The 20,253-nt window shown below is 40.8% G+C and overlaps 2 protein-coding genes across 2 annotated transcripts in view; one reads left to right on the top strand and one right to left on the bottom strand.

Moving 5' to 3' along the window:
* FMN2 (formin 2) overlaps nucleotides 1-2,634 on the top strand; it is a 160,531-nt gene extending 157,897 nt beyond the window's left edge. Inside the window, exons 17-18 of the mRNA XM_086460400.1 lie at nucleotides 1,003-1,084; nucleotides 2,608-2,634. Coding sequence (XP_086316526.1) covers nucleotides 1,003-1,084; nucleotides 2,608-2,634 — 109 coding nt within the window. The remainder of the gene's footprint in view (nucleotides 1-1,002; nucleotides 1,085-2,607) is intronic.
* Nucleotides 2,635-10,223: 7,589 nt separating this feature from the next.
* GREM2 (gremlin 2, DAN family BMP antagonist) lies at nucleotides 10,224-10,730 on the bottom strand. Its single transcript, XM_009956014.1, has one exon. It carries the CDS (start codon nucleotides 10,728-10,730, stop codon nucleotides 10,224-10,226), a length of 507 nt encoding a protein of 168 aa, XP_009954316.1.
* Between the last annotated feature and the right edge of the window lie 9,523 nt (nucleotides 10,731-20,253).

Below are 20,253 nucleotides of genomic sequence, written 5' to 3'. Positions count from 1 at the left end.
AAGCTCAGAGGATTCATAACTTAAATTTGTATTATTAATGTTTCATTAACCATGTGAGTTTGTAAGGTTGATCTACAAAATTAGTAAATATGGTAAAGAAACATTTGTACAGTGTGCCATTGAGCCCACCAGACTGATTCCAGCAGGCTCCCAGTCTGAGTATAGCTCTCTGCCTTTCACAGTTTCTTCCCCATCTGCGTGACAAAAAGGATGATTATCTCATAAAAAAATGTAGCATTAGTTGGCATTTCACAAGGCCCTGATTTGATACCATTTGCCAGGAAGCACTAAAAAGTGGAACCTGCTCCTCCCTTTACATCCAAGCAGCCCACGTGCATTCATCCCCAGTGGTCATCTAAGCCTTGCTGCTCACCCTCAGCTTTGGAGAGAAGGAGATGCACGCAGTGATGTGCACCACCTTGGTTGTAAACATCAAGTTCCATATTCCACAGAAATTTTCCATTTTTATTTAAAGTTAGAGAGTGAAGACTGGAAATTTAGGTTAAGCTATTTTTCCATTTTAAATACAAACAAAACAGGGTGAAAGGGAAGATATCTTGCTGAGACACTTTGTTTAAACTGCAGTTTAAAACTACTGAGGTCAGGAATGGATGAAGAATGACATTTTAACAGTTGTAAAAAGAAAAGGAGCTTTCTTAGCAGTGTTTGGTATGAATGCTCTGAAAAGTAAACTTCATGTCATCCAGTGTATTTTAAATCCTGATACGTTTGAATCTTCAAATCCAGTAAGTACTGATTGCTTTTGTAACTAGAATTGATTGTGCCATTGATTATGCCTGTCCTTGTAAGTGCCAGAGTCTGATGGCATGGCAACAACAGCCACAGAGTGCAAGTGCTACTTTATGGAATATGCTATTGAAAATATGGGGAATAAAGTTATCCACTTGTGTCCTCAGGCCTAAATTTGTAAGTTTTATACTGTGCTGTCTTTGGATATGGTTTTGGTCTACATGAATATTTATATATTTTGTCTCTTTTCAGAGTTAAAGAAGCAGAGGAAGTCTGCAGGCAGAAAAAGGGGAAGTCACTATACAATATAAGACCAAAACATGACTCTGGAATTGTAAGTAAAAATTATAGCAATACTTCTGTTCCCATCATCTGTTCTACTTTTTCTTATTGCATTCTATAGGTATGTTATTCTTTATGTAATTTTTTGTTCTGTTTTTTTTTCGTGTTCAACATTTTCACAAAAGGTATTTGATTAACAAACTTGAATGCTGCCTATGAATATTACTCCACAAAACTGATGTAGCACAAGCAAGAGCAGCGTATTGTTGCCCCACCCTGCCAGTCTGTCTGCATCCCAGTCTTGTGGTGGCATGCACCTAGAAGGCAGAAAGGCAGTTCCAGGCTTCAAGTTTATTCAGTCTGTATTCGCTCTCTTTTCTACAGTTACAAAATGTAAGGAAGAATTGTGATAGGTACACACGTTTTACAAGGTGGATCCCTGTATCAAATACTAGTGGCTTCTGTTCCACTGATCTGGATTTGTTTGGAATAGAAACCCTAGAAAAAAATAATACTGTGCTCTTACCCTTCTTCTGAAAAGAGATAAATAACTTTAATGATAGTAGAGGAGTAATTCTAGTCATTCAATGAAACTTTTCCACTATGATTGCCTAAGCATTGTTAGGATCATGACTGATTTTACAGAAAATGAATATTCCTCTAGTGAAAAACTAATGTAGCACCTCACGTTAAAATTATACCCGGAGCAACTGGCTATCAATTATATTTGTAAAATATTATAACAGAAGAATTTTTAATGTGTCCACGTCCCTGGCTGTCCCCACCCCCAGTGTGATTTAATTCTTTTGTGCTTTGTAGTCATGGCTGTTACTGTGATACATCCTTGAAATGAAGCAGGTGGTAATTTACTATACTCTAACTAATGTAACCTGACACAGGAAGAGAGAATATCGCATTTTAATGTTTCTTATTCTGAATATTTTGGGAGCATTGGCTGTGATTAGTGTCACAAGAAATGTAAATGGAGTGACAGCTTGGCTAGGAATGATAAACTAGATTTAGCCTTGAGCAACCTGGTCTACTGGGAGGTGCCCCTGCCATGGCAGCAGGGTTGGAACTAGATGATCTTCCAACCCAAACTATTCTATGATTCTGTGAATTTTATTTGAAACCAGATCAAGATGTTAATTTAAAAAAAAAAACAAAAAACAACAAAAAAAACCACTAAACAACAAAAACTAACATTGATTTGGATTTCTCCATCTCACCTATATGTTGCCATATGTAAAGACATCGAGAGATATTTTTTTAAGAAATAACTATAGGCTTAATTATTCCGATATCGTTATCATTATTGTTTGCACTGAAACTGGGACTTTTGGTGTTACTGAAAATTTGATAGAGTGAAAAGGAAAGTAAACAAAAATATTTCACAGGCAGCGTGTAGCTGCAGTTTACTTCAGTTCTAGCTTCAAAGGAAATTTATTTGTGAAGTCAGTTCTGCAGTAAGTGTAATTGAACATCAGCCTATGTATTTCTGTGCTTTTTATGTTTGTGTGAGGTGGGTTTATGCATACTCAATTTTCTGCTTTTTAAATTTATTTTATTTTTCAGAAAGCAAAGATAAGTATGAAGATCTGAGAGAAGAAAAGCAAAAGCTATTGTTACCTGGTTACCAAAACCCAACACACCTGTGGGTGAGGAGTGAGGGGGAAGGAAACTACATCATCCTGATCATTTGCTTTCTTGACCTTTTTGAATTCGCTTTTTGTTCTCTAGAGTTTTCCACCAATTGATGTGTTATTGTACATTCATTCACGAATGTAATCACTTTAATGGAGTGCCCAGCAATAGACTAGATATGGACTTGAAACACCTTCCCTGTACTCTGTATCTCCTTTGCCACTCAAAAATGCTATTTTGTAAAGTGTATGGTATATTACAAATAGGCCAAGTCAGCATGCATAAAAAGCAGCATCTGCCTCAGTTCTGAACATGCTGAAAATTGCATTAAGTTGAACTTCATAAGAATGCTACTCGATACAGTAAAACATTTCCATTCCTACTGGCAACATCTGTCTAATACAAATACTTCATGGCACTGCACTTAGATTAGGGAAAGAAATGTTACTCCTAGTGAATTGTTTGTATCTGTTTCATGTTGGCATTTGTAGTTTGTATTTTGAATCGTTAAGTGCTGTTTATACAGTATAATCAATGCTTTCCCAACTTGTTTGGTTGCCCTCCATGACTAAATATTTGTGGAACAAGATGTTTACTATAACTATCTTTAAAATCGATAAGGCAGCAGACTTTTACTTCATCTTCTGCCAAATAGTGAATGCCAGGTGGTATGGGGGTCAGAAATCCAGCATTTAAAAAAAAAAAAAAAAAGAAAAAAAAAAAAGAAAAAAGTAAGTGGAAAACCAGGAAAATCCAGAAAAGCACAGAAGTATGATAAGGAGTATGAGAGAGATTTGGCTATTATAGTTTGTTGATATATAAAGCAACTAATACTTTTACATGAACTTTAGAAGTTATAGTATAGTTTTAACTGCTGATCACTTAAGTCAGACAGGCTTTTGGCCACATGTACATGACTTCCCTTTTGGAATTAGCTTTACAGTTAATTTAAAACTCCTTTAGAGAGCCATTAAAAGATGCACATGGGGATTGACATTTATCGAAAACAGTAGCTATTTCTAGTGACAGAATATAGACTACCAACTAATTGACATCAATTTCACACTTAACAGAATTGCAGACTTTTCCTTCAGGCTTTCAGTGTCCCTGACGAGGAGGTTAATGATTGAAATCTACTTAGGGCTTCCATTTTAGACCACATGCTTAATTCCTATTTGCAATCCAGAATTTACTGTATCAGTTTTGATCTGCTCAACCAATAACAACCCCTTTCTCCAGTCCTAATTTAAGAGCCCCAAACCAATCTGCCTGATTGATAACATTTTTCTTTCAAAGCACACTTTTCGTGAAAGCAGACTGTGTGTGCAACTGAATTGGATGCACATGCTCACAACCCTGGAGCCTGAAAGACACTGGGGTAAGGCAAATGAGCTCTAACCTGCTGGGCTGGGTTATTCCTTGTCTAATCTACCACATCAAGAGACATTCCTAGCTGTCCAGAGGCTAATATACCTACAGGGTGTCATAAAAGGAAGTGCGAAATATGACCTCAGGAATCTGTTATTCTTCACATATACCAAGCACTAGAAAAGATGTTTTTTTCACTATGTGAAAAGCAAGTCTCCTGTTGCTGACAAACCTATGTGAAAATCTGTACTCATAATAATTTCTGGCAGGAATATAAATGGAGTTCTAAAATTTTCTGTTGATGGGAGTAACATTACTATTTGGGGAAGTGAAAAGAAGAGATTATTTGCTGTTACAACTAACTTATGGAAAAAAACTTTAAAAAATAAAGCTATTTTAATGGCACTGATTCAAATCCATGTTTGTATTTATGTAAACAATAGTCTTTTCCTCTTAACTTTGCTCCTAAGTGCAAGTATACAGTAGCATGTTTTCATTTGTAGCCTTCCTGTTCCCTTCAGTACCTACAGTATGTATATTACTATACTAAATGAAATAATAGATCATCTAACAAAGATTACTATGTGCAATACTGTATTTAGTGTTTCTATTTCAATTTTTTTAGAATGTTAATTTATATGAAAATAAAAGGAATAATAATGAAATAATTGCCTTCTCTCTTCACTGTCAGGCTATGCTGTAGTTTGCTAGCAACTGTTTGCTCCCTAAGCACCACATCCCATTCAGGCTCCTGTGATCAAGGAAAAACCTTTGTGAAGGGATCAGTGGAAATGGGGCTTTTCTTTCCTTGCCTTTTGGAAGCACAGTGACAGTAATTCCCAGTTATGTGGATATATTATCTTTTCCCCAGGTGGTGGTAGTGAGGAGCTTCGGAGTCCTTTACCCCATCAGACTATGTATCACTCACTTCTTTGGCTTGTGCATCCCTTCCAGTAGTGTATTTGGCTCAGGTTTGTAACCTGTTCCTACTAATACTGCCTACGTAACAGTCTCAAGAAATTACTATTAGGGCAAAAATATGCATTAAAAAGTATTATCTGCCTATTATAATGTCTTTATATATGTTTTATCTCATTGAAGTGTTGCCCAGCAACCTGGTAGGACTGTCACATACCTACATACTACCTTGTTCACTGGATCTGCACCAAGGATACTAAAACCAATTTGTAAACTTCTTCCTAGAAAGACCAGTGTCAAAGGCTGACTGCAGCTTGTGGTACCATGTTACGATCTTAAGAACATGTCTCTCTTACATAGCTTCTCTCCAGCCTGTTTTCAAACTTCCATACAAAGTAGAGTAGCCCACTATGTGCAGCACCAAAGTTGACTCACAGCACTCCCAGACAGGATTCCCTTCAGTTTCATTTCCTTTTTTCAGTGGCACACTCAGCTTTTTACAGAATTCTGGACTAATGTTCTTTTGTTTGTGTGTTTTAGTTGTGTTTTAAAGAGGTCGAACACCCCATTGGTCCCCTCTCCCCCCATTTACTGCAACATCAAGCATAGTACACTTTGAGTTGGCTGTAGTCCTGCTACAAGAGTTCTCACAGACAAAATTGTGAGCCTTTGTTGATCACCACCACCACACTCACCATTAACTTAAACGCAGCAGCTAAATAAGGACTTTCATACCTGAGCAGCAGATGTGACTTATTGAGGATAACAGTCTGGTTTTTTATGAGGTACTAAGACAACTCACGTTGTTTTGCTTGCAAATTAAAGCCTTTCAGAAGCATGGTACTTTATCACATGTCATGACACGGTAGTGGTTAGCTGTTTTTATAGCACCTTTCATCATCCAAAAGCACTTCCAAAACTTAGTTGAGTAGTAACCAACAGTGGCAGTGGGAATACAATTAATGACATCTTCCATAGACTGATGTTCTTCTTGCCCAATTTTTGAGTGAGTAACTTAAAAAGCTGAAAGCAGTTACTAATTTAATTGAGAGAAGATACAGTGAGTCTTTGCATTGCAATTATTTTGTTGCACACTCTAGGTTAATAAGCAAAGCCCAGTTTGTGCCAAGTCCATTGTATCAAGTACTTAAGTTATGCCAATTTTAAACTACTATGGACAGAAAAAGCGAAAACTGATGGAACTGTTTTTTTTTCTGAAGATAGTGTGAACAGATCAGCAAAGGGAGGAGACAGAAAGCCGTGCCCCACACCACTGAGCTCTGCCAGCCATCAATCAAATGGGATTCATGTTACAGAACAGGTTTCCCCAGCCACTCTCTTGATACGGATCTGAACCGGTGCTGTACCTGACATTCATCCAACCTACTTGTAAAGTCATCCAATGGTAAGTCCATTGACTTAAAAAGATGGTGTCTTTCTGAAGATAAAGGGTCCCTGTTGAGTCAGCACTGTTTTCTTACTTATACCAACTGCAGCTCAAATTTAAGCTCTTAGAAACTTCATTTGTCACTCATCCCAAACTGGGGCCCTGCCAACTTGGCAGTTCCATAGTGGTAGAGCTTAACGTTTACTGTCCCCCACCTTCCCCTGTCCCACACCACCAGTCTGAGAAATACTGTATCCATCTGACCTAAAGCGTTTTTTTATCTACCCGGAGAGGCTTGCCTTGCTCTTGAATTGCTTCCACAAGGGGGAGTTTTTGGGGTTACAGCGTATGCCTCCGGTATGGCGGCTCAGCAGTCGGGCAGCAAGAGGCTGGGAGAGCTGGAGCTGGAGTCTTGGCTGTAGCACAAACAGTAGAGGCTCCGGTGGGTGCTGGGCACTGGACTTACCTGCACAGCAGGAGAGTAGCTAAGAGACAGGTGGAAATGAGAGAAGGGCTTTGGAGGAGATGGTTGCCCGAGCTTGTTTTGAACTGATTGACAGAGGCACTTGTGAGCTCAGCAGGGGCCCTGACTGTGCTTAGGTAGCTAAAGCACAGCAAAACAGTAATTCTCAAAACCAACAACTACTAGGAAGAAGAAGAAAAAAAAAAAGTCCCCAAACCCATTAAATTGCTGAACTGTGAGAGGATTTGGGCAAGAGATGGGGAAGGGAAGAGAACAAAGCGTTCCTCCAGGTGTCACCTGTAGTGCCATAAAGGACATAGCTCTCCTTTGCTAGTTGTGGTGTAGGTGTTCCTGCTTCTTTCACGACCCACAACAAGCATCTCTTCTGGTCACAGGGAGGCCCATTCCTCAGTGTGAGAACTCCCTTTCCTCACTGAAGTTTTCCTTCAAGATTATTTTGCAACTATCTTTTCTCTGGGTTGGAAAGAAAAAAAAAGAAAAAAAAAAACAAAACACTATACCTTTGGAGGGACATACAGTGTATTAATTCAAGAGGTGATAGCAACCCTTAAAGCTCACCTGTAGCTTAAGATACACTTTTTTTTTTGTTTGTTCTCCTATGAGTAGTTTGGTGCATGTTACATAAGGATGTAGCTTTACTTTAAGCAAAACCACTTAGGTCAGGGTAAGTTACTTCTCTTACCACAACGGATGCCAGCAGTTCAGCCAGTGGTGGAGCTTTGGTTGTCTTCTTGTCAGTTACCCTAAAAAAACAGCATTTGTGCATGCAGAATCAACTCCAGAATATAGGATTAGTGCAATTTATTTTTCCCTCTTGCCTTGCAGGTACTTTTGAAGGGGCTGGGGGACAAGGTAAGAAGTAGCTAGGTTTTCTCGAACTGTCAGGATGAGCCATCATTTACCTGTATCTGGTAGGGTCAAAAGGAAGCCAGAGAATATACTGATTAGAGAGCAGTTGGACACAAGGTGTTGAAGCAAAGCCCGTACACCTGGATGCCATATAACCCTAGAGTAGCTTTATTATTTAATCTATAATTTAATAGTAGACCTATAAAATAATTACATTATACTTAAAGCATTTCTTCATTTTTTGTTTTCATTTATAAAACAAGAATTAAATACAGTTTTAACCATTACAAGCTCAACTCAGTTTTTACATAAACACAGCTCCTAGAAGGAGCTTTAAGCTGCAGCATATTCATATTGCAAACTGGTGAAAAACCCAGGCAGGGTATAGCTTAAAAGTAAAGATTCTTGCACGTTTCTCTTAACTGAAGCTATTAGGGTGCTCTTCTCTCTCTAGTCCAAAATGCCTGACTTTCAGTTCATTCCTTTCAAGTGGAGACAGATCACTGGAGTCTTAGCAGACTATAGTTATTGCCACCTTATGCCCCCCCCCCCCCCCCCCGCGACCCCACCCACACCAACACTCTCAAGCCTAGACTGAATGGTGCCTGTTCAGTGGCTGGCACAACATTGGCAGTGCAGCAGCAACAGCCTCTAAAGCAATCCCTGCACGAGGAGTCTCCCTGTGCACTTCTGATACGCTGAAAGATCACAGCAGAAAAGCCATGGCCGTTCACGTAACAGGGCTAACAGACCTGACCAACCTCATCCTGCCCGTGCCAATCCCCATAAACCGCTTGGTGAGCTCTCGTGGAGCTCAGTCCTGAAAGCCTCTTAGAGCAGCCTGTCTCACATAATAGAGACCTGTGGCACTGAACCCCTGGCTGACAAGAGCGTTAAACACATTAACCCCTTGAAGTGGCTGCATGTGAAGAGGCTGGCGGGAAAGGGCTCCCACAGCAAGCTGCTTTCACTAGATGCAGATGCCGAACTGTAAGACATGCATCAGGGAGTCAGCATGTCACTTTTAATTTGTAAGCTTCAGACAATTGAGCACGCATGGGCTTTGGTTTGGGGGAAGGTGCTGGTTTGTTTTGAGACATAGGATTTTAATGCAGCTGGGACTAATACAGATCAGAACTGTAACAAATGGGATATAAAGGGCATGCTAAACTCCATCAACTGAATAACAACATAGTATGATCTGAAAGGAACTGCAAGTGTTCACCAACACTGATTATCTAAGGACTCAAAAACTCAGTGGACCACCAGTACTGTAGCAATTACAACTTATTCTCTCCCTGCTCCTACAGCTGTGACCCATTCCAGCGGCACTGACTGGTGGGTTTGTCCTTTAACACTAACACACTAACATGGTTTCCAATCACGGGAGAGACACCACTCCCAAAACCTGATGACACTGATGCAGCTTTTGTATTCAGTCCAACAATGACCAAATTTTGTCCTTTGTGCGACAGTGTTTTTATACCTTAAGGGAAACATCGTTCCCTTAAGTGTTCTCAGCTCCTCTCCCACTACCCTCCCACCTTCCCCCGTCTGAGCAGGCATAAATATAAGGTCATAAATGGATGTTGTCCTTTTTGGAGTAAGAAACACACACACTTCTAACATACAAAAAACCCTACTGAAATCCTAGTTAAACCATGACCATGTCATGCCAGGCAGCTGACCTAGCAACCGAGTCTCTTACTCAACATATTTTAATCTCTGGCATATTCTGCCACAAGAAAAATATACATGGCTAGGTCTATAATACTTTAAACAGCTGTTTACTATAGCTAGGTTACAGAATAAACACTGCTGCAGAGACCACGTGTTCGATATACTCTAACCACAACAGCATCAGAACCCACCCTCAGTCTGCCCTGTGGTCACCATGGCTGACCCAGCACCTCGCCCTCTCCCCCTCGCTTCTTATCTGCTGTTCAGACAAGAAGCCTGGAACCGCTTGTCATTGCACAATTAAATTTGTCTTAAGGAGAGGAGCCTAATCAGAGAGTCTCACTTCCTTTTCACATGTTACTCCTCATTACTCTCCCTCATCTGTGTCCCCGAGTCCTGGGCAGCATCCCAGCACTTCCAAGTGGGAGTGGCAAGCTCCAGACTAAAGCACGGGGAAGGTGTTCTCGTCTTGTGGAGGGGACTGGAGTGTAGGGCAGAGGGCGTTACTCCACACAGTGGAAACATTTCATACTGGATTCAGCCAACAGGTTGCTTTTAATTGATCAGTCCCAACTTCTGGGAGCCTGCTCCACTCCAGAAGATTCAACTGTCAGATGACATTGGAAATACAATGAAACTTTATGGTGAAGTGCCTAACATAGCCCATTAAAAAGCATTATTCCAGTAGGCAAGCGACAAGGAGCCTTTCCTTGCCGGAGAGATGCCTCCTGAAAGAAAACAAAACACACAGAAAAGGAAAAGAAGAAACAACCAACAAAATGGACCATCTGCTCATTGGGAGAGGAGAGGCAGCAGTAAATCTGATGGGGGCAACACCAAGCAGTAGCTACACGCCTGCTCTCACAGTTTGCCTGAGTTGTTAAGATTCACAGACATGCATCGGCACTGCTTGACCTTCTGAATTTTCTTGAGTCGGAAAGGTGGGTCCAGCTCAGGGCACTCCAGCTGCACAGTCGAAGAGGTGACTTTGTGTGGCTTGCAGAAAGCACAGGACTGGAAGGACTCCTCCTCCTTTTTCACATGTCGTGGTATGTAGAAGGAATTGCATTGCCCATAGCAAAAGCGGTTGATGATGGTGCGGCTTATGCAGCCCTCCTCACTGACAGTCTGCCGCAGGGGCTGCGTCTTGCACCAGTCGCTCTTGAGGTACTTCCTTTCGGTGACCACGAGGGCCTCCTGACTGGAGGCCAGCACCTCCTTGTTCAGCTGCTGCCTCCGCTCCGAGTGGTTGCTGCTGCTGTCTTTGTAAGGGGAGGGAATGGCGCCCGCAGGACGGTTTTTCCTGGTGTCTGTTACTCGAACCAGCGCTGCCATCAGAAAAATGGACAAGGCAAATTTCCAAATCATCCTGCAATGGCAACACAAGTTGTAGCTGTTAGCAGAGATGCATTTTCAAGCCACAGAATTGTAATGGAGTTGAACATTATACATGCTTTTAGAACAAGTGGAGATCTTGCCACCTTCGTAATCCCACCACTTTTTCTAAGACATTAGCTCTACTCTAGGGTGATTATTTATCATGAAGAGGCAAGCTCTCCAGCTCTCCAACTACTCATTCCCCACCTCCTCGCCACCCCTCCCCGCCCCGCCCCCCCCCCCCCCCCCCCCATCCCCCGGGACACTGCTGCTTTGATTGCTGGAGCAGTGATTTTACAGAAGATTGAGCCACAAAGGTTTCCTTCTCTGTGAAATCCTGGGCCAAACAGCTGGGCAAACTCCTGTCTAGTGAAGGCTCAGGAGACTCCCACCAATACTGTGACAGCTGATGTGGGGATGGTGGGGGCGAGGCGAAGGGAATACCAGTTACACAAGGTGAACTCCCATCTGCCTCTCCCGCCCCAGAGTCCCTGCCCAGCCTCGTTCCACACAGAAGTAGTGAGAGGTGTCCAAAAGCATATTTTTATTATTTTAAATTGCTTCTGAAGTTTCTTGGGGCTTTTATGGCACTTACAGGCTTGCATTTGTTGCCTTTGTGGGAGGCCGAAAACTTGATGGATTTATTCTTGCAGTAAGAGGAAACGCTTAAACACAACTTTAAGGACTTCATCACCGCAATGCCTCTTAGGCAAATGATTTAAGAAGGTTTGTACACAGGAGAGAATTCAATATTTATTTTAGATGTTAAAGAATGGGGCAGAGCATAAGCCAGTTGCTAAGTTAAAATAGGCAGCCAGTTGGCAAAAATGTTTTTTCCTATGGTTGTCGATTAGGATTCCTTGTTCTGTGGAGCATCTCTTACCAGCTCTTGGATTTTCATCAACCACTTGTCCAATTCATTTTAGTAGTGTGTCTCGATGTGCTTCCAGGATATCAGAATAGACATACTAAATTGCCTCATAAAGTCAATGCTCACCACTGAACTGCCACAACTGATTTGACAGTCCATTTCACGTTGTTCTCCCTAGGAAGGGAGAACAGAGGGTCTCTAGGATGCCAGAAGTGAGGGCAGCCCAGAAGCTTCCCATTCAGAGGTAAGGACACTTCAAGTCTTTCTGGAAGTGCTCTGCTCACCTTTGTTCATAATGGATTGTATCTGTATAATAGCATACAGAGGAAAGACTCATCCCTCTCTTCCCAGTAAAGCTTCAAATCCTTCCAAGTAGTGAGGTTTTTTTCCTTTAGAGTGACGCCAAGACAAAAAAATACCATCACAGCAGTAAATATAGAAACATCTACCACTACAGACACTTGAGATGTTGCATAGTTACTTCTAAGATGAAAACATGCTATTTTCCAAACAAAGACACCAACACATCAAAAAAGTGTTTGCAGCAAATGTGCATGAGAAGATGACAACAGCAATAACAAGCACCTCTCACCTAATAAAGCAGACCTAATGTATTTAAACCTGACGGAGATAAAGAATAGAAAACACTCTAGCAGTGTGAGATAGGTGAGATAACAATCCCTTAGGTGATTTTTCTAAGTTTATGAGATCTCAGTGTCAGACTTTGAAATTCCAAGGGGAGAAGTTTGAAGTGCTGAAGTAAAGTGCTAATCCTATCTATAGCTGTGAACAGAGGATGTTCTGATGCAGAGCTAAATTTCACCAGATCGTGTGCTTGAAACAGAACCACCTTTAAATGGAAACCAGTATTTCTAAAACCCAAAAAAGCTCATTCATCTGCAACCATGCCAGCTGCCCACTGATACTCGTTGTAGTCATGGGTACTTTAAATCAGTGGCCTATTTTCACACTGCTTAGCATTCAGCACACAAGTCCAGATGTTTTGTCCAGAGTCCTTAAATGAAGCAAGACTAGACTTGGCTTTGCTCTCAGGTATTGTCGCCAAGACCATTGGATGTCAACCCACTAAGCCAGGCCAAAATCTAATCAGGTAATTAGTTTCAGTTGAATATAGTGTTCCATGCTTCCTTTCAAACTGTTCTCATGTTATTCTGCACTGATGGCTGCATTTCAGTAGTGGATAAAACCACTGATCCCCACTGCTTTGTGTTTTATATACAAAGGGGAGGAAAAACCCCAGGAGTTACAAGCCTACATCTTCTAGAAAAAGACAGAGGTGAGCTCTCCACAAGATGCCTTGTGCCAACACTCCTCAGGCGTACCCTTCTACTCTTCTCTTGAAATGCAAGCCCACAACAGAATTGTGATAACTCTACTGTCCTTCAGGGAAGGAGTTTGGGCCTTTTCAGCAGAGATATTGCCTCTCCAGTCTCATTTCTCTGATCCTGGTGGGGAAGAGGACAGTATGGGTCCAGCGGCACATCAGAAGGAGAGATGCACTCTTTCCTCCACCCCTTCCTCTTTTTTTGGGAAATGCTCTCTTACCACACCCATCCTTTCTCATCATAAAATGCAAGCTGAAACCATTTCCCTTTCGTGTTAAGGATGGGGTCAAGTAGAAATCCTATGCAGGAATTCAGGAAAGCTGACAGAGAGCTAACGACTTGAAGTCTACAATATAGAGAAATATTATAGTAGCTTTCTAATTACTGAAACAGTTTTATGTAGGCATGGAGAGCCATTCAACAGAGTAAGTAGGATTTATTCAGTAAGTCTACGTTTATAACTAATAAAGCATTACTAGTCAAAGCCACTATTGTAAGTTTATAAACCAAACACTGCAGTACATGTTAGCAAGTACTTCTACAGACAGGTAGGAACACACCACCTATTTCTGTCATTGATCCTTATCAAACCTATACCTTAAAATGTTTACATAATAGAATAATAATCTATTTTACACTAGCAGGTCAAATGTGCATCCTGTCAGATCATGGAATTTCTAATCACAAGGTTGCCCCTTACTAGCCTACAAATCACCCCTTTCTAAGCCCTGGCACACAAACCCCCTATTCAACTAAGTAAGGGTGCAAACAAGGTCACCTGGTGCCAGCAACATGCCAAGGTCTACATATATTTTCAGTGCTCATATGCAAAGAGAAGAGAAACCTCAGTATTCTCAGAGAAACAGAACATTTTGGTAAACTCAGTCTGAATGCAAAGCAACCTGGTGAATGCAGAGTGGGATGAGAAGAAACACAAAACATACTGGAGAAGAAGCTGGCTTCTGGTAAGAACAGGGCAGTTCTGTCCTACTTAGATGTCACAGAATTGAACAGCATGTGGCTGAGACCAGGCAAGTGAGAACTGACTCAAGAGACCAACACCTCTAAAACTTGCACAAATGTCAGTACGGGCCCACTGTTCCCATGGCAGAGCCAGTGGAAGCTCCTGTGTGACAGTTTTCAGCTTCTTCAAGCATCATTGCCAGCTGCTGCCAGTTCCTCCCACCCCTTTTTTCCAGTGCATGAGCTGGTGCAGAAAATAACTTAACCTTAGACTAGACACCAAACAATGCCTAGCTGCATTTACATTTCATATGCACAGTTTTTATCTCTTTGAGATAAGGAAATCAGCATGACGTATGAGTTCATAAACTCATCAGACCTGTCATGCTGGAGGCCGGGCTATCAGGTACCCAGGAGTGTAAAAAATCCTTGGCCACGGAGGCAAAAATGCCAAGATCCAGCTCTGTAATCCAGAGAGGTCAGAGTACTCAGCTAGGAGGGGAAGACCCAGGATCACTGTGTCTGCCCTTAGCTTTATTTCTTGTTTGTATCCAATTACTGTGTAACATAAAATATCTACCAAGGCAGGCTCCCTCTTGCATACTGACCTCCTGGCCCTATAACTCATGCATTCTTGAAAGCAATCCAGCTCTGGAGCAGGACAGGCAGCAGTGTAACCCCCAAAATAGCCTATAGTTTTGTGGTTAGGGCGCTTCTCCTGGAATTGGAGTATTGGATTTGACCCCAGAATTCAAGTGCATCACTTTTGGAGAAGTTCCCCAATGCAGAAGTGGGTGCTATGGTCTGCAAGACAGGGCAGGAGGTAATGGCAGTGCCCTTCTGTGCTGAGTGACTGCTCCACTGTGTCCTCTGGTTTTCAAAGGCATGACTTCAGTTCCTAAGCTCAGGATGCTGTTTCTGACTAGGAATTCTGCTTTTGTGGATCAGCCTACTTCAGGGTTGCAGGCGGACAGAGAGAGGGATGTAACTGGAAGATGGCCATGATATTTTATGTTTGCTGCTCAGGAAATCAGCAGGTGTGAGGCACATTTATTTGTTTTAGCATGCAACACCTACAAAGCACTCAGGATTATCAGCATTCCTGGAAGCATCCAACTCTCTGATACAGATATGTCACACAATCATCTCCTCTGCACCAGACTTTCCTGGGAGGGATTCAGAAAAAAAGTCACAGCCAATGGTTTAAAAAAAAAAAATAAATTTGCAAAACTGTCCTACCATGGAACTTGAGAGCCTATATGTTTAGCTTAGTCACAGGATGGATGCAGCCTGTAAATACATGTGGAAGATTTAGTACTATAAACCTATCCTACACCCACCAAAAGCACTGTAAAAGCCAATGACTGTGAAGACGCTAAACAATTTTAGAGATAAGTTACTTTTTGAAAATTTTCAATTTAAATAACAGCTGAAGGGTTTGCCTTGGAAAAGGTTTCTCTTCAACTACCAGCAAAAAGCAGGAATTATAGACTAGGTTAAATCAGGTATGGTTCTGTGGCATGGTACATACACAGTCACATTTAACCACCTGCATTGCTCTTTTACAGCTTCCATCCTGAAAACTTCAGAGATGCAAGAGATCTCCTTTAGGATCAGCTATTCAGCTGATTGTGGGAATTTCTGTTACCAAAAATTTTTCTACTCTCCGCTTACTTTTGTATTAGACCTAGTTAAAAAAGAATCTGTATAAACCAGCCATACATATATTAATGTAAGAACACAGTGTACACAGTCAGTGTCCCATTTAAGATGGGACACAAGAAGCGTTCCTTGAAGACAAGCCAGGCAATAACTTTTCAAAGAACTAAAACTTGGCTTTAACAACAGATGTGGGAAGCCAGGAAACAGCAGATTCTCTACCAGGAAGCCAAAAATGCTATTTATTTAATTTATAAACAGTTAGGCATGATTCTAATGGTACAATGTTCAAATAAAGACTATACAAATCAGGCACCTTTATGCAAGGGAGGCATTTGGTGCTAACTTCTCTCTTTTAAGTATACTTTGGAAACTATTGCTCCTGTTTCTCAACATTGTCAGCAATAAATGAACATTGTACTATATCTTTCTTTTCGCAGAGCCATGGGTCTCTTAGTAAATCATTCCATCATTAATATATTCTCGTGATTAAATTGCCAAGACTGAGGCCAGCCACAACAACAAAACATGTAGGAGGCAGGGGGAATATGCACCAAGCTTTAAAAAACCCTCAGAAAACCCAGTACTGCACCTAGAATTTGTTATTCAGATATTCAGATACAAAATCGTTTCATTTTAGCAGTAGAGTTACCCTGTACTAGGAATACTAAGCATCACTTTTTAAAACCACTGCATGCAACACCAGAGGGAATAATTGTTTAAAAAAACAATAATTAATGCCATTACAAGCAGAAGTTTTTCCATTCTTGCCCTCTAAGAACCTTCTATAGTGATCTGAGAGAAAGCTATTTCATTGCATCACAGCCCTAGCAGTAGGTGGTACAGGGAGAAAACATTTCGTTCTGACTTAATAAACTCCTTGTACTGTGTGACTTGGATGGATATCTTCCTCCTCTTCAACCCTTTCTCCCTCACACCAAGAAGATCCATCCTTCTCTCTCCCTCTCCTCCAGAGAGGCCCAAGCATGCCCATGGGAAACATCATGAAGCTGTGAGGAAATAGGAGAGGTCTGCTTGCAGAATGGACACCTCAGGAACCATATTGTCCTGTCCAGGTTCTTGTTCTGGTTTTGAAAGGGGAAGATGGAGTTGGGTTTTGCAGATGCCAGCCTGCATTCCTCAGGAGAGAACAGCATTTCTCCCATAATGCCAGAACATAGAAGTTCTCCCTGACAAGACAGTTCCAGAAGACACTGAACTTAAAATATTGAAAAATAGAGTACATCATAGACAAAACTAAAGTACATAGAATGAAGACACTGGTGGGGACAGTCTATGCTAAAATAAAGCTAGTTGAAAGCAACTCAGAGGATGTTGCTTCATACTAATTTCAGCTCTCACTATAAATTTTCTACAACCAAGAGCTTTATCTTGAATTTTTCTGAAGAGGCTGGGTGTTTAGAAGAATTCCTGGTCTGTGCACAAAAATGTCAGAGGAATCAAGGACTCAACCAATTACTCCCATCATATCCAGCAATGTGTAATGTGTCATATATGTTATTTTTAGGACAGGAGCAATTATGAAGAAAACCCGAGGGTAAACTCACCCTTGGCACTAAACCCAACAAGCTCAAATGATGGGTTTTTTCCTTCACATTTTGTCCTCTATATTTCTTATCTACCTTCATTGCCTTCAGAAATTCATGTTTATAACCATTGAACCATTCCTTCTTTGAGGAACTTCAGACAAGCACATTTGAAACAGGTTAGAATGCAGCTGCTCACTTCATCAGAGTTAAGAGATCATATTACTCCAATGCTCCCCTTTTCACTGACATCCTGCCAGGAAGTATATCGATTTAAATATTGTATTACTGATCTACGGTATTAGGCTCTCCACAGGCTGAATCCTTCTTACCTTGCATAGCTTCTGAACCTGTGCTTCACTTTATTTTTTTAAGTAGTATTAGTATTGAAGGAATCGAGAGAAGTTTCTCATTTTTTAAAGCCAGGATGAGGAGTTTGTGAGGAGAGTCACTGAAGATTTCATTAGCTGAGATACCAGTTTTTATCTATTATATTCAAGATATAAATTAGAGTTCCAGAAGACTGGAGAGAGGGGAGGGGAGGGAAAAAAAAAAGTATCAGTGAAGTCAGCACTGGTATTTTTCTTTGAGATACATTCACTAATAATTATATCCCTGATAAATACCAATGCTTTCCTAAAAACACATACACGTAGAATAACTGCGATTGTTAAGGCAATCACCCAACTAGAAGAAAATAGTGAAGGAAACCATGCTCTAAGTTTTTTGGGGTTTTTTAAGGCTAAATGTTAGCCAAGTAACACAGTGAAGTAAGACACTATCAACTTCATACCACCCTGTATTTATCAGTGGCAAAAATTTGATTCCACAACTGCATCAGCATTCATCATCTTAACACACGAAAAGTAAAATAAAGAGAAGGAAGAAAAGCTGCAAGAAATGTAGAAGCTAGGTCTGGTAATGCAGCAATGCCATTTTTAGGGGAAAGTGAATACACAGAATTCCAATTGAATACTAACAGGTAACTGGACAAAGGCTTTTTGGAATATTGTCATGATTAAAACTCCTAAATTTTTTTGCAATTTCAGCTTCAGGAACTTGTGGTTTTAGAGCCAACCACAGACAAATGTCTGCCTGGTGAGCACATGTGAACTGTCCCAAGCAGAGTGAGATGTCCTACTCAGAAGTGTCTGGGTAGTCATCAGTACTGGCAGCACATGCAACACGGGGGAAAAAAGGGGGAGTGGGAGGAATGAAAAACCCACAAAATAAAACCAGATTTCTGCTTGCTGTCCATTAGGTTGATTTTCTTTCTCCCAACCTGGTTTTGGAGAATGCTACAGACAGGGAGTGGGAGAAATAAATAAAAGAAAACTCCTTGGATACTAGGAGTATAGTTTTTTGGAAAGGACTGGAAGTTGGTTCTCCTATGAATCTTAAAAACTGTCTCTTTGCAAGAGTGAACCAGGTTGCAAAGATACTTGTTCTCCTTGTCAGTGTTCCTCAGCTTTTCAGCACAAGAATAGGCAAGTCAGTTCTGTTTGCACATGAACATTTTGTCCAGCAAGCAATAAAAGCCGACATTTAACTTTATTCTTCTGTGCAGAAGGCAGCTGGTACACTCCCATTTGGCATTCAGGAGAATGTGTTTCATTCAGGAGAAAATAGCAGACTTCTGCCCTTGGGAAACTAAAAACTAAATCAGAAGGGAAGCGGTGGCTTGAGCAAATGTCTTCATTTGTGACCATCCCTCAGCCTGTTGGAAAGGAGGACAGTCAATACAAGAATGGGAAAAGCTCAGCATTTAAATACAATAGCTCATTTCATTGCTTCCTCACTGGAGAATCAATACTACAAAAGACTATTTTGCAATGAGTAGTCTCCATTATAATTTTGTTGTTTGCATTACAACAGAACATAGAAATCACATCCAAGACCAGTGCCTGACTAAGCAACACAAACTCAGATGTTTGTAGACTAACTTGGTGAGCAACATATGGTGGGACCAGAACTGAGCACAGAGGGGAAGTCAGTTACTGGAGGTCAGAAATCAACTGAGAATGGATCGCTTCCCATGTCTTTCAATGCACTGCATGGCACCAAACCTCTTGTTTTTGCTGATCAATTTAGATTGTTACCCTTAGGCAAGCTTTTCTTTAAAAACATCATACTTTTGTCTATGAAAATGGTTCTGTATGAAAATTTCCAATATAGTTTCCCTGAGTTTTGATAGAAGAGAGATGGAGTTAGGAGCTTTATCGCTTTGTAGCTTCAAACAATGCACTACTTCCAAAGCACACGGCTCATTTCCTAGCTTACAATAAGGGAGGAGACCATTAGTCTTCAATATATGTGCATTACTGTATTTGCACCATTCCCAGAAGAGGGCAGTTGGATGAGATCTGTTCTAAAAGGAAACTGAGGCCTGTCCATTAAGGCGTCATAAAAGTGCTCAAAAGACTTTCTGCTTATTTTTCTTAATGGTCAGAAAAATGTAATTACTTCTAAAAATCAATAGGTGGCATGTAATCTTGTACATGAGAAACACTAGGTTAATCAACAGAGAAGTAACATTTCTATTTTCCAGATTTTGTGGTAGATTCAGATACTTGTATTCTTTCAGGCTCTCTATTCAAGACGCTATCCTCAGTTACTACATGATGACTCTTAAGTAGTCATGTTCCTGTTTGAAAAATCTAAAATGTTATTGATGGTCTAGTGTTTATATTATGAATTTTTGTAAGCCAATATCCTATTTATAAAGCTGAAACAGATGGCTCAAATAAGAATTGCTCTTATCTCGGTATCCTACAGGCTAGACTTTCTATTAGGTAGTATGCAAATTCCTCCCGCCCCCAAAAAATTTCAGCTATGTATCCCACTATTTCCCAATATGCCACTTGCAAGAACCATTGCAGCTGTATTTTCATAAAGTTCTCCTAAAAATGGCATAGACTTATTGCTTCAAGAGTTTTTCAATTATATTTGTCTCTGCTTAAATTTGCCTGACTAAAGCTTACAGCAGTTCTGGGGACAGAGTGCAGAAGAGCTACGCTAATGAGTAAATAAAACAAGTATTAAGCCCATTCAGCCTGTTGGTCACAACCAGGTCTATGCCACGCAAACATATAACTAAGCACCTTACCAGAATGCTTGATTTCACAGAA

The sequence above is a fragment of the Leptosomus discolor genome, chromosome 2 (assembly GCF_034619465.1).
Source record: "Leptosomus discolor isolate bLepDis1 chromosome 2, bLepDis1.hap2, whole genome shotgun sequence".
Classification (NCBI taxonomy): Eukaryota; Metazoa; Chordata; class Aves; order Leptosomiformes; family Leptosomidae; genus Leptosomus; species Leptosomus discolor.
The sequence above is the reverse complement of the archived record's forward strand: the minus strand, read 5'-3'. Positions and strand labels throughout refer to the sequence as shown.